This window comes from Cyprinus carpio, chromosome A24 (genome assembly GCF_018340385.1).
Source record: "Cyprinus carpio isolate SPL01 chromosome A24, ASM1834038v1, whole genome shotgun sequence".
Taxonomy (NCBI): domain Eukaryota; kingdom Metazoa; phylum Chordata; class Actinopteri; order Cypriniformes; family Cyprinidae; genus Cyprinus; species Cyprinus carpio.
Genome location: NC_056595.1, coordinates 21643388 through 21656665, shown reverse-complemented (window position 1 = coordinate 21656665; position 13278 = coordinate 21643388). Strand labels below are relative to the sequence as shown.

Genomic DNA, 13278 nt, shown 5'->3' with positions numbered 1-13278 from the left:
TAAATGTGATATTGTAAAAAAATAAAAATAAATAAAAAATTAGGCTCAAGCGTAATAAATTATATATTAATAAATTGCGATGGAGCCACGCCCCCCTCTCGCTCTTTCTACAGACATTAGTCACGTGACGCGTCGACGTCACGCTTTCGTACGCTTTTGGATTCGGACAGGAGATGATGGCGGCCTCCTCAGGTTTGTCTCACGATCTCTTCAGTCCTCGCGGTCCTCTGCGGCCGTATTTTAACAACAGAAGCGCCCAGCCCGTGCCTCACGACCCTATATAGATTATCCGAGAGGTTTCCCGTGATCAGACGCCTTGACTTACATCACCTAACAGATCTGTGTGCAGTTTGAACGGTGTGTGTGTGGGTTAGCATCGAGCTAACGGCCCTCACATAGACGTTTACTTTAAAAATAACATCGTGTTTATTTTTTATCATCAGCTAATCAATATTATAGAAAGACTTCAGGTATAATTAAGCTCATATATAGTAGTAAGGTGTATATTAAATGCTGAATATTGCAGTTGGGCGGGTGCATCTGTGCAAATGCTAGGCGAGGCGGAGCACTGACGCGCGCGTGCTGCTGCTGCTGGTTCCGTCCAGTGTCATGACAAACGGGCCTATAACTGCTCTTTATCTGTCATAACAGCACCTGAGCAGGTTATTACTCCCTCACAGAGTCATTTAAACCTCTTAAAGATAATAAATATTTGGGGAAGTGCGTTGTGATTGTGTAAAATGGATATATAGGTGCATAACAACACTCATTTTAGCCATTTCATAATAGAATAACGTTACATGACGTTTAGTTTATGAGAGGTTGGTTTATTATACACTCAAGGAGACTTTTAAACCCGTTAGGCTTATTTAATTGTGAGAAATTCATTGCAATCTTTTAATGTAGTCTGTAGCTTCATATTACAGCAGTGTAAGATCAGATCAAATGACATTTAGAGTTTATATGCAAAGAAAAGCATTGAATTTTTAAACATGTTAAAACTCATAGGATTAGATCTTTGCATTTGCACAGGCTAATTTGGAAACGTGCACATCTAGAATCAGATACAGCCCTGAGTTTCATTTACATATGCGCGTTTACATATTATCTTGAATGTGTACATGAGGTCAGATGCATCAGCCGATCTTTCATCAGAAATGTATTGACTTTTTCAGGCTCGCGATCGTCTTGAGATTTTGAGGAAGTGAGAAACACTGAAAGAGCAACATGGGTGTCGTTTCCTGAATCATTCACAAACGAGTGATCAGCCTTTCCTTTAGAGCCTCACCTGAACTTGCGAAGCTTGTCCCTCCACTTTTTCAGCAGTATCTTTGAAAACGCTAGGTGATACTCAGATGCACAGATTACTAACGTTTCTCGTTTGAAACTGCACAGATTTTGTGTTTTAATCTCATAGGTGTCATTCACTTAAATGTGCCTACAGTAGCATTTTTGTCTTGGTTGAGTACTAAAATTAAATAGCACATTAAATAAGAGGTTTTTCACGTTCACAAAAAAGAGAAGCTGTGTTGGTTTCATATGAAATAATGTTAAAATCAAGCATTAAAATATACCTCAGATAATAGGTTTTGCACATCCACACAAAAAAAAAAAAGGAAACACATGTTGGTTTCATATTAAATTAAATATGCAACTCTCTGAAACGTTTGTGAACGTATACAAACTTTGTGATCGTAATTATTAGGAATCTTTTCAGTTTAATTCTGTTCATTTGCGGTGTTATTATTGTACTTGTACAGTGAACAGAGTTCACACTGGCATGGAAAAACTGTAAACGAAAATTGAGATTTTAATAATTGAGATTTCCAGGAAAGAGTCGTGGGAATAAATAAAATCTAAAATCTTTCTATATTGAATATAAATTTTTCTAGCTGTGCTCTGCTCTTAAATATTTAATATTTATTGACGGGAATTCATCGATCAAATGGTGTGGGAACCCTGAATGAAGATTTTTAACATAAATTTAATAATAAATACATAAGGAAAGGAAAAGTGTATATTGTAGGTTTCCCATTTGTTTTTAATCAACTTTTATTCCTTTTGCTTTGCACTTACGTAGTCTTGTGGTGTCTGTGAAGTCACTCGATTAATATGAACTCATAAAAACAGCATGCATAATAATTAAACGAGTTAGGCAAATCATACTTAATCTAAAACTATTTTAAACGTCAAATACGAACAAAGCTGCAAACAAAGGTTTACAGAGACACTGTTTATAATTGTTCATGAATTGATTCTTGCAGGAGTTAAAGTCCCTCGTAATTTTCGTTTGTTGGAAGAGCTTGAGGAAGGACAGAAGGGTGTCGGTGATGGGACGGTGAGCTGGGGTCTGGAGGATGACGAGGATATGACTCTCACACGGTGGACAGGCATGATCATCGGACCTGCACGAGTATGTTTGCTGTTTAATCATGTTTAATGTAGCAGACAACACCGATGACTCATTTGAAGAAAGTATTACATTCTCCAAATGAAGTGTTTAGAAATCAAGATGTTTTTTTTGCATTTACACTAATTGACACATGACCGCTGGTGGTGTAGATTAAAGATAAAGATGCATGCTATGAAAGCAGTGCTGCAGCAGAAACAAACTTCAGTTATTTATGTATTTGTTCCAATTGGCAGCCGATTCTGAATTGGTCTGGAAATATGGACCACTCAGAGGTCTTCAGGATAAATTGTGATTTTGTTTCATTTGCTTAATGGGTGAACTGAAACCTACCATGAAACTTAGGTCATATTTCACCATGAAAATTATTGAAATTATATTTTGCATAAAGATAATAAAGCCTGTTTTTATGACCGTTTGCAATGACACAATTGTCATGACAGTTAAGCGCTTTCATTATAAATTTAATTGATGTTGTTTGTAATAAAACAAATTCACTGTGTCCAGGCAGGATGAGAATGAGTTCTCTTTTATTTATTTTTTTTTTATTTTTTTTTCAAATTGCAGTAAGTTTTAGGTGTAGAAATATTCTGAATTGGTATGAAAATAATGTGCAAATAATCTTAACCTCTTCAGACCCTGCGTTCATTGAAATCGACATCACATGATCTCTTGATTAAACCAATACAATTATACAAGAGCAAATATTAATGGGATAAATTATTATTATTATTTTTTTTTATTCAGGTCTGAAGGGGCTAATGGTCCTAAAATTTCCTTAATTTTTTAAAATGTAATTTATAAAATTTTTTATTTTGAATTCAGGGTGAAATCTGACCTTTTTTTTTGAGATTCTCCATAATAATAGTGCTGTTCTACAGGCGAAGTAAGATAATTGTATCTTTTAGTTTGTTTATGTTTTTACAGGGAGCTTTTAACTTGGTAGTTTGCCAAACAGAAGTGGTTTTCTTTTGCATCCAAAATACTCAGATAGCCTGAAATTGCAAGATAATTGTGTACAGATAATATTGGTGAATTCCTTTCTGTTTTAAATGTCATCATGCAAAGATAAATGTTACAGGGTTTCTGCGGGTCTTAAAAAGTCTATAAATTAAGGCCTTAAAAAGGTCTTAAACTGGAGCAAAAAGTCTTAAATTCATGAATTTATAGCATTTAATATGCATGCACTGCAATAGAAATGTCTAAATATCCTTGATATTCACGATATATCACAAGTCACGATACGTTCACTTGAGATGCAAAATAAATGTTTTCTGAGAAACTGAACAAAATTGAGTTTATGCTTAAAACATGAACAAATATCCATCAAAAGAGCGTGAAAACTTTTCTCTTTAAATTAAGTTTTTCATTTTGATCAGTTTCTCAGAAAATAAGACTTCTTATCTTAAGTCATTGCTTCCCGAGAAAATTTATTTTGATTTAAGAATCTTTAGATATTTGTACTTCAAAAAAAAACCACACACATACTGAGAGCTGCTGAGAAAAAACATCATATTTTTGCATGTGCACATTTAACATTTAATCATTTAGCAGACGCTTTTATCCAAAGCGACTTACAAATGAGAACAATAGAAGCAATCAGATCAACGAGAGAACAACAACAGTACACAAGTGCCCTGACAAGTCTCAGTTAGTCTAGCGCAGTACACACAGCTAGGTTTTTTATAGAAAAGGTAAGTGCTAGTATTAGTGCAGTTAAAGTTATGGTTATTTCTATATTGTAGTGGTTGGGAACAGAAGCATTCAAGCCTTAAGCTATTAGTTTGTAAAATTAATTAAAAAGTAATGGAGATCTCTTGGAAGGTGTATTTTTAAACTTTCTCATTTTGTGCTCCCTGGACATTTGCATTTTGATGATATATTGATTTGTTGTGTTCCCCTTCAATTTATTCTGTAAATCTTCTTTATTCTTAAATCGTCTCAAATGTACCATCATAAAACCTTGAGTTTAGTGCGACGCTGTGTTTCCGTCTGTAGTCTATCGTTGTGTGATGTTATCGTATAGAATACTAACCATGAAATCAGATTGTGAAGTGCATGCAGACTTCTTTTTTTTTTTTTCTCAAGTTGTGTGGGTCTGTTCTCTTTGATGAATTGATGTGTTCGTTATCCTCTCACTTTCATGTTCCACTTGTCATTTCGGCATTAACCTTTGACTTTTTCCTCATTTCTCAGACTAATTATGAAAACAGGATATACAGCCTGAAAGTGGAGTGCGGACCTAAATATCCCGAAGTACCACCGACTGTTAGATTTGTAACGAAAATTAGCATGAATGGAATAAATAATTCCAATGGGATGGTAAGTTGAATCATTTTATAAATGACTATTTTGATTGTTATTTTAAGAAAGGATTGTCTGTTGTGTTCGAGATAATTTAGCTGCAAACTGTTAGAAATGTGTGACATTGCAGTTTTTCATAGCGATGCAGAACAGAGGCCCTCAAGTCACATCAGTACTGCAGAGGAGGGACGTTTTTCAGTGTGCCTAAGCAGAACCAATAATGAACCTCAAACACATCTATTGAGATTCAGCTGGATACAGAATAGAAAAGGAGCCATAGTAAATGAATCGCTTTATTACACCACAGAGGGTTGTTGTATTGAATTCTCATTTCTGTCCGTTTTTCTTAATGGTTGGTCGAAATAGTCTGTTGGATATAGAATCAAAATCTATGTGCTGTTGGCCTGGTAGAAATATAAAGCTTTAAAAATAACTAATCCTAGACATTTTACAAGCTAGTTTGTTGAAACAAGTAGAAGGAAATATGATAAGCTGTGCTTTAAATTCAATATTAAATTGAGCTGTAGACAAGTAAAGGTAAAGCATACAGCTGATTATAGATAACAATGTCTGCTTTCAACTAAAATGAGAAGGAAGCTTTTGTAATAGGACTTCTCAAAAATGTGCTGCAGTGACACTGATCTTACCCCATGGTCAGACTGAAGATCTGTGCACAATAAAGATTCAGTTTCTTGTTTTCGGTCTCTAGATTAAATGACACATCTTACCTTAAACTACAGTGATGATTATAAAGCACAAGTATCTGCCACATCTGGAAACTGAGGTCTATTTGGTACATTTTTATATAGCAGTCATACTGATACCACAGCACCCCTTTGTGACATGTTTTTGCTGCTATTATTATGTGCACCCACTTTAATTGACTTTTCTAGTTTAAGCTTTTACTGTTATTGTGCTTTTTAGCTAGTTGGCATGTTTCGTTAACAAGAAGATCTCATTGACGTGTACCAGCTTCAAGTTTAGCTGTGTCGACGGCATTTGTGGCATAATTTGATTAGCACAGAAAGTAGTTTTGACTCATCCCTCAGTTTTTATGCAAAAATCATCATTGCAGTAACACACTTCCTTTGTAAGTTAACCAGGCTAGTCTAAAAAAAAAAAAACAGAATGTGAAACTGGTATTTTTTATTTATTTATTTAAAGTGGGAGTGGTTTTCTAGCCAGATGAGCTTTTGATAATGTGTTACCAATATAATAAAGAGTTTCTGCCAACAAGTATAATGTTTAAGTCTTGTGGCTATACTTTTAACCCTCATGTTGTGATTGATTTTTTCGCTCCAGAAAATGCTAATGTTATTGCATTGGACTAAAATGTACTGACTTTGCTCACACAGGGAATAACAACTTCCCTCAAATTTTTTTATAATGTTTGCGCTGTTTTGTGACCCCTGCCCACTCTCGCTTTTGTTATACTTGTGTTGCTTAAAAAGACTGAATCCAATATTTGATGATAATATAGCATAATGAGAGCTATACTATTAGTTTTTTAAAGGCTGTGTCATTTTCCACCGGGGGAACACCAATTTATATTTGTGAAAAAAAATTCAAAACAGCACAAGGGTTAAAACTATGTATTTTAATGTCTACTGTATTTTTATTTTTTCCTCTTTCGTTTTAATAACTGAGGAATGAATTGAAATTATTCCACAAATGCTGTTGACAGAGTTTAGCTTGTATAAAACCCAAAACATTTCTTTATTAAATCCTGTATATTCTTTAATTAGTTTTGTGACATCAGTGCAATGCAAATGGATTCTTCCAGTGTTTAATGACTTGTGCGGCTGTAACTTAAAGGGATACTCCAGCCCCAAATGAAAATTTTGTCAATAATCACTTACCCCCATGCCGTTCCAAACCCGTAAAAGCTTTGTTTGTCTTCAGAACACAATTTAAGATGTTTTGCATGAAAACCGGGAGGCTTGTGACTGTCCCATAGACTGCTAAATAAATAACAGTGTCAAGGTCCAGGAAAGTATGAAAAGCATCGTCAGAATAGTCCATCTGCCATCAGAGGTTCAACCGTAACGTTATGAAGCGATGACAATATTTTTTGTATGCAAATAAAACAAAAATAGCGACTTTATTCAACAATGTGTCTCCTCTGTGTCTCTCCAAATCAGCGTAACGCCATTTTGGCGAATCTGAGCCATATGCAGGCAGCCTACGCTCTTCTGAGTCAGCCGCGACACAGGACGCACTGTTTTCTTTCAAATCATAGCATACATACACATAGAAACCGTATCCTTGTGGCATGGCTGACACAGAAGAGCGTACGCTGTCTCCGTACTACTCAGATTCTGCAAAATGGCACTACGCTGATTTGGAGAGACACAGAGGAGACACATTGTTGAATAAAGTCGCTATTTTTGTTTTATTTGCATACCAAAAAAGTATTGTCGTCGCTTTATAACGTTACAGTTGAATCACTAATAGCAGATGGACTATTCTGACGATGCTTTTCATACTTTTCTGGACCTTGACAGTGTATTTTACTTGGCAGTCTATAAAACAGTCACAAGCCTCCCGGTTTTCATCCAAAACATCTTAAATTGTGTTCCGAAGACAAACAAAGCTTTTACGGGTTTGGAAAGACACAGGGGTAAGTGATTAATGACAAAATTTTTATTTTGAGGTGGAGTAACCCTTAAATCATGTTACTCATTTCAACATGTCCCCTCTCTTTCTTTTTGTCTCTTCTTTTGTTTCAGGTGGATGCACGTAGCATACCAATTCTAGCAAAATGGCAAAACTCATATAGCATTAAAGTCGTTCTTCAAGAGCTAAGGCGTCTTATGATGTCCAAAGAGAATATGAAGCTTCCTCAACCACCGGAAGGACAGACATACAGCAATTAATTGTAAATGATTGTTATGACCCTCTGTCTTAAACCTCTTAGAAATGTCTTGTAAATCATCAGAAAAAGAAAAAACAAAACAAATATTGCTCACTCCACACTCAAACAGTCTCCTCTGCGGGAGCACGATTGGACATTTCTAATAGTTTAGCTTGAGAAACAAAGCAAAACGCCTATATTGTGTGGCACCATGTTCAATTCTGTTTTAAAGTTACGAGTGCACAAACCTCTTCTCTTCCAGTAACATTTACATCGACCACAGGCTTTATGATGATGAACTGAATCGAGTCAGCACAGATGCAGAAAGAAGGCATGCTAGGTGAGGTTTATACAGATCTGTTCATTTTAAAGTAACAGGATACCAAAACAAAACAAAAAAAATAGGGTGCATATACAACGGCATGCTTATTAAAAAAAAGAGAGAGAGAGAGAGAGAGAAAAAAGAAAGGTAAAAACCCGCTGAGTAAATTAAGTGAACTTTTTTTGTGTCTATCTGAACCCCTCACTGACAATAATGTTAAGGGTCCTAAAAGTGTGCCTGTAGTCTGCTAGTATCGCAAAAGGCGTGGGAGCCGTTCTGAACTTTCTCTTCTGTTTCGTTTTTAGTTTTTAATGTCTGTATTTGACACAATCGCAGTGTTTTTCAGCACGTTGTAAACGTATGCTCTGTTCTGTTCTGAAATCAAACCGTGCACAAGGATCTGTCCGGTGCATTAAAATAATACTCTCCAACCTGCTGTCAGACTCTGTTTGTATACGAGTCCATCACACGCCGCAGAAATACGCTGAGATGTTACTGTACGAATAAAAAACCGCAAACCCTTGCCATTCAGGGACGGGATTCGGAGAGTGTCCAGTTTGCGGTTTTCCATCATTTGAATGACACAGCCTTATTTTTACAGTGATAAGATTCATTTTATACATCAGTCCTACCAGTAAACGCTCACATTGATCTCATGTCACTGCAATGTAACTCAACATAAGTGTGTGTTGTTGTGATCCATAACATTTAAGTCGCTCATTACATAAGTTTTTCTGATGCGTTTGAAGATTTTACACACTTCGCAAGGTGACGTACTGTGAAAATAATTTCAAAAGAGAGTTTGAGGTAGGTTGTTTTTTAGTAGGAATCACTGTTTGTGTCAATGGTAAGGATTTGCTGTATACTTGCCCTTGCTTAACCACAGTGCTTTATGACTCCACCTGTAACTGCGACAGCATGCTGTTATGTAGCTTTCATTACGCCACCAACTAGCACTTCAGAAATTATTGCATTAGAACCAGTTATAATCCTTAGGTACTCTAACGAAGTTAATCATTGAAGTAAATTGTAATTCCAGTGAATGGTGGGGGTTTGTTGTGCTGTTCTTCATTTATGCTTCGGTTAGCTATGACCTTTTTATTGAAGTCTTCATTAGCGAAAACTAATAGGCAGTTACTGTGCAAATTAATATATGTAGTGGCAGTTTTCTTACGGTCTCGACGTTTTCAGAGCCACAGATGAATCACCCTGTAATGCACCTAAGAGACAATTTTTTTTTCTCCTCCCTGTTTATTTTAAAGACATATTATCAAGTTAAGTTGAATTTGTGACACCGGGACTATGTTCAGAATAATAAAACAAACATTGTGGAACACACTCGGTTCTTACTCTGGTTATTTTTTGCAGGGTTGCTTGTAGTATTTATGGCATTAATATTTAAAAATAAATTGTCATCTACACCTCGTTAGCTTGTCATTTGGGCAATGCCCTCAGAAGTGTTGCTTTATACCTTATCTACCCCTACTAGTATGTACTTTTAAGGTACTAATGTTCATAATATTGATATAATTGAATATTAGATAAATTACACCAGTGTATCTTTGAGAGTAACACACCAATGACAAGTTATTGGTATTTGCATATATCTTTTTTTTTTTTGTCTTGTTAAATGTACATCTGCATTTGCGACCTATTTGTGGGCAATTGACTAGCTGTAATGAAAATATTATTTTAAGTCAACATCATTAACCCTTTCTCTTTCTTGAAGGGATTAGTTAACCCAAAAATAAATGTTTACTCATTTACTCACCTTTATGTCATTCCAAACCATTAAGACTTTGGTTAACCCTAAATTAAAAAGCCTGAATTAAATCTGTTCATCACATAAAGTGATTGTATCTCTGCACAAGACTTTGAATAAACTGCTCAGTTCAAATGGATTGATGATGCCTTTATGACTTTTATGTATCTTTCAACCTGTTAATGTTCCACGGTACCGCTATAATGTAATGTTTTGTTGTTGTTTTTCCTTTTTCAGTGTGTTCAAAGTTCTATTACAAAGTTCTGTTTAGGAACAGACCTCAGAGTGTCACCTTTGGAAATAGACCAAAAACCATGCACATACTCCAAATGGTTCAAGAATAGCATGCAATTTACTTTGGATTTGCCTTTTTAGGTGTTTTAGGCACATTACAGGAATGCTAAAGCGTTAAGTTTTGGATTTTAATTGGAGGGACTGAAAGCTCTCAGGTTTCATTAAAAATATCATAACTTGTGTTTTGAAGAGTCTATAAAGTCGTATGGGTTTGAATGACATGAGGGCGAGTGAATGAGGACAGAATTTTCTTTTTCTTTTTTTTTGGTGAACTAACCCTTTAATGCACTTTTCTGGTGTTTTTGTGATCAAAGTGCACAGAGACACTTTTTATGATCTAATCATTATGGATAAATTCAAGTCTTAAATTCCTTCTTATTTTTCTTGTTGAATATTCCTCAATGTTTAATTAGGAAATGCGTCACATTACGTAAGTCCTGCTGTCTCGTCCTTGTGGTTTTAGGCCTTGGTCCATCATTGGACATGACAGAAGAGACCTTTCTGTCAGTGGAAACATTGTGTCTCATCCATTTTATATTCCCTGTCCATTAAACATTGATTTTGTTTCCACTAAGGGGTCTTGTTAGAGTCAAGATGCTCTTTTCTACAGATTTAGCTGGAAAATTGTAAAACCTAAGACGTCTGAAATACACATAAATTCTTGTGTTGAGAAGCTCAGCCACATCATAGGTTGTATTTTTTTCTCTTAACTAAAATCACAAGGCTGAGAACACACAGCCATAAAGTATTTGGACACTTGAACCACAGTAAAAATGCCTGAATGTCACTGAATGAAAACACTTAATGAAAAGAAGTTATTAAACTGAAGTTCAACTGTTCAAAATGAATACATTTAATGAATTTAGACACTTTCTGGCTGTCTAGAATACAATCACTAAAGATGACCTTGAGACAAGTCGCAAAAGGGGAAATTCTGAGAAAAGCTTCTGCAGATTTTGAACCCAAGTCACTTGCTTTAATATGTTTGCTATATTGGAAAAAAAACAAAAACATTTATGGATAATTTTGGCAATGTTCACTTAAAAACTGAGATAAGCTCAGATCAATCAGCTCTTTGATCATTCAGTCCCAAAAAGCAATACAAAACCTGTGCAAATTGAACAAAAACAAGTTGATAAAAAGACTGATTCCAATATTTGGTAATAATACACAATTGTTACAAGGTGGGGAAAAACCCAAATAAGTAAAAAAAAAAAATAATAATAATTCAAAAAATATATATATTTTTTTTTTTTTTTTGGGTGGGGGGGGGGAGCTGCATAAGTGGTTTTAGTCTAATGCGACAACATTAACTAGCATTTTCGAGAAAAAGTAAATCCTCTCCAGGTTAAAATGACCGGAAATTCTTTCATCTTTTACTCTCCCTCAAGTAGTTCCAAACCTGTATTAGTTTCTTTCTTCTGTTGAGCACAAAAGAATACTTTGTGAAGATGCTGGGAACCAAACAGTTGACGGTAGCCATTGACTTCCACAGAATGGAAAAAAATACTATGGAAGTCAATGGCTACCGTCAACTGTTTGGTTCCCAACATTCTTCATAATATCTTATTTTGTGCTGTGTGCCACTGTGGTTGATGAGGAATGTCTAATGAATGTTATTATAGATGTTTCAGCATGTCCTCAGGATAAAAATGACATCTAGAAAGCGCAATGCAATACCTGATCGTTCTTTCTCTATGCTTACATTCTCTTTCAGATGTGAATGATGTGTTTTGTTGAATATGCTGCAGGATAGCTGCTAGTGCATTCTAATCTAGTTTTATTGATCTGTCTGTCAAGATCAACGAAACACGTTTGTGTTCTGTGATCCATTCCTGCATGGACCAAGTTTGAGGAAAAACTGTCACATCACACCCTTACTCAGAGCAAAACCCTGCAGGAATTACAAATGTTCAAACGCTTTGATTTTTTAAGCATGTCACAAGGAGGCGCTATATGCACAGCCATGAGGTTCATTCATCTGCTTCTAATTCACAAGGAGCTTCTGTGCATGCAGTATCTTCTGTGATCACTAGAGCGCACTGCCATGACTTTGCATCTGTGGCCCAGTGCTGCAGCAATGCATTATTTTATGTTTCCAAAAAAGACATGCTTTATTGACCTTCCCAAACGGAAAGCCGACGACAGAGCCGACTCTTGGCCATGTTATGGTGTCTTTGTGTCTCAGGCTGTGTATAATTGGAGCATTATCCTCAACACTTGTAAGCAGTTTGTCTCTGTCCAAGGGGACCTTTCATCCTGAATTAACCGCTACTCAGAGAGGAAAAGTCCCTTATTAAAGAAAGAACCTTATGTCTTTCAGATGTTAACTGAAATGCTCTGTCATTAAACTTGTATGGCAAGTGTGACCAAGAAGTCATGTGCCTGAATAATTCATTTTCATTGTTACAAGCAGTCTTTTAAGCTAGTGTGACAGAGTTGCTTTTAAATATAAAAAAGATAACTTTTGGAATACTTTCAGTGGTATTTACACTGTACTTTAAAGATTACCATGGTGCATGTCTAAAAACATGGTAATATCTGGTGCTTTTTTTGTAATTGAGTTGCATGTTGTACAATACATTTTTGACAGATAGAATGCATGTTTTCGGGCATGCGGCAATATAGTTTTAACATGTTTTTGCTAGTAATGGCACTGATGAACAGTATTGGATTTCAGAAGATTAAAGCATATTCAAATTGTTCGAAATTAACATTTTTTTTCATATGCATCTTCATATACAGTATATCTTAAAGCACCATAGTAAAATTATAAATCTTAAACTACCATAGTAAAATTATTTTATTTTTTGTTATGTAATGTATTATTTCTATGTATATATATATGTAAAATTTTATAATATAATTTATTAGATTTTTTTATTACATTTGATAATTGACATTTGATTGACATTACATTTCATTATCTGAACTTTTCTATGAATATGCACGAACTACATATCTTTTTATCATTATATAGTGCTTAATGAAAGTCATTATAAAGCGTTGTTTTTTGCCAAATTTGACAGCAAGCGGACTTATACTGTATCAAAAGTTTGCTCAGTCTTGCTAATATGCATGACTGCTCTTTTGTGAGTGTTCGAACCTCTGGCAGATTGAAATCATGTGTGGTTTTTCTCATCTCCTGTCGCCTGTTCTCACTCCTGACTGATGAGATGCAATTGTAAATATCTGCTGGAGACAGTCTGATGTGTGTTTACTCAATGCTCTGCTGAGCTGCAAAGTAAACCATAACATCAACACTGTGACATCACAATGTAATCAATATGAAGCTGCAGGCGTGATGCTTATATAAGAACAATAAAGCAGTG

The 13278-nt window shown here is 35.3% G+C and overlaps 1 protein-coding gene across 1 annotated transcript; it reads left to right on the top strand.

Moving 5' to 3' along the window:
- Nucleotides 1-93: 93 nt before the first annotated feature.
- LOC109095602 (ubiquitin-conjugating enzyme E2 variant 2-like) lies at nucleotides 94-9228 on the top strand. Its single transcript, XM_042714657.1, has 4 exons — nucleotides 94-192; nucleotides 2265-2413; nucleotides 4607-4732; nucleotides 7444-9228. The coding sequence occupies exons 1-4, from the start codon at nucleotides 174-176 to the stop codon at nucleotides 7588-7590; spliced, it is 441 nt and encodes a 146-aa protein (XP_042570591.1). The 5' UTR covers nucleotides 94-173; the 3' UTR covers nucleotides 7591-9228.
- Nucleotides 9229-13278: the final 4050 nt, after the last annotated feature.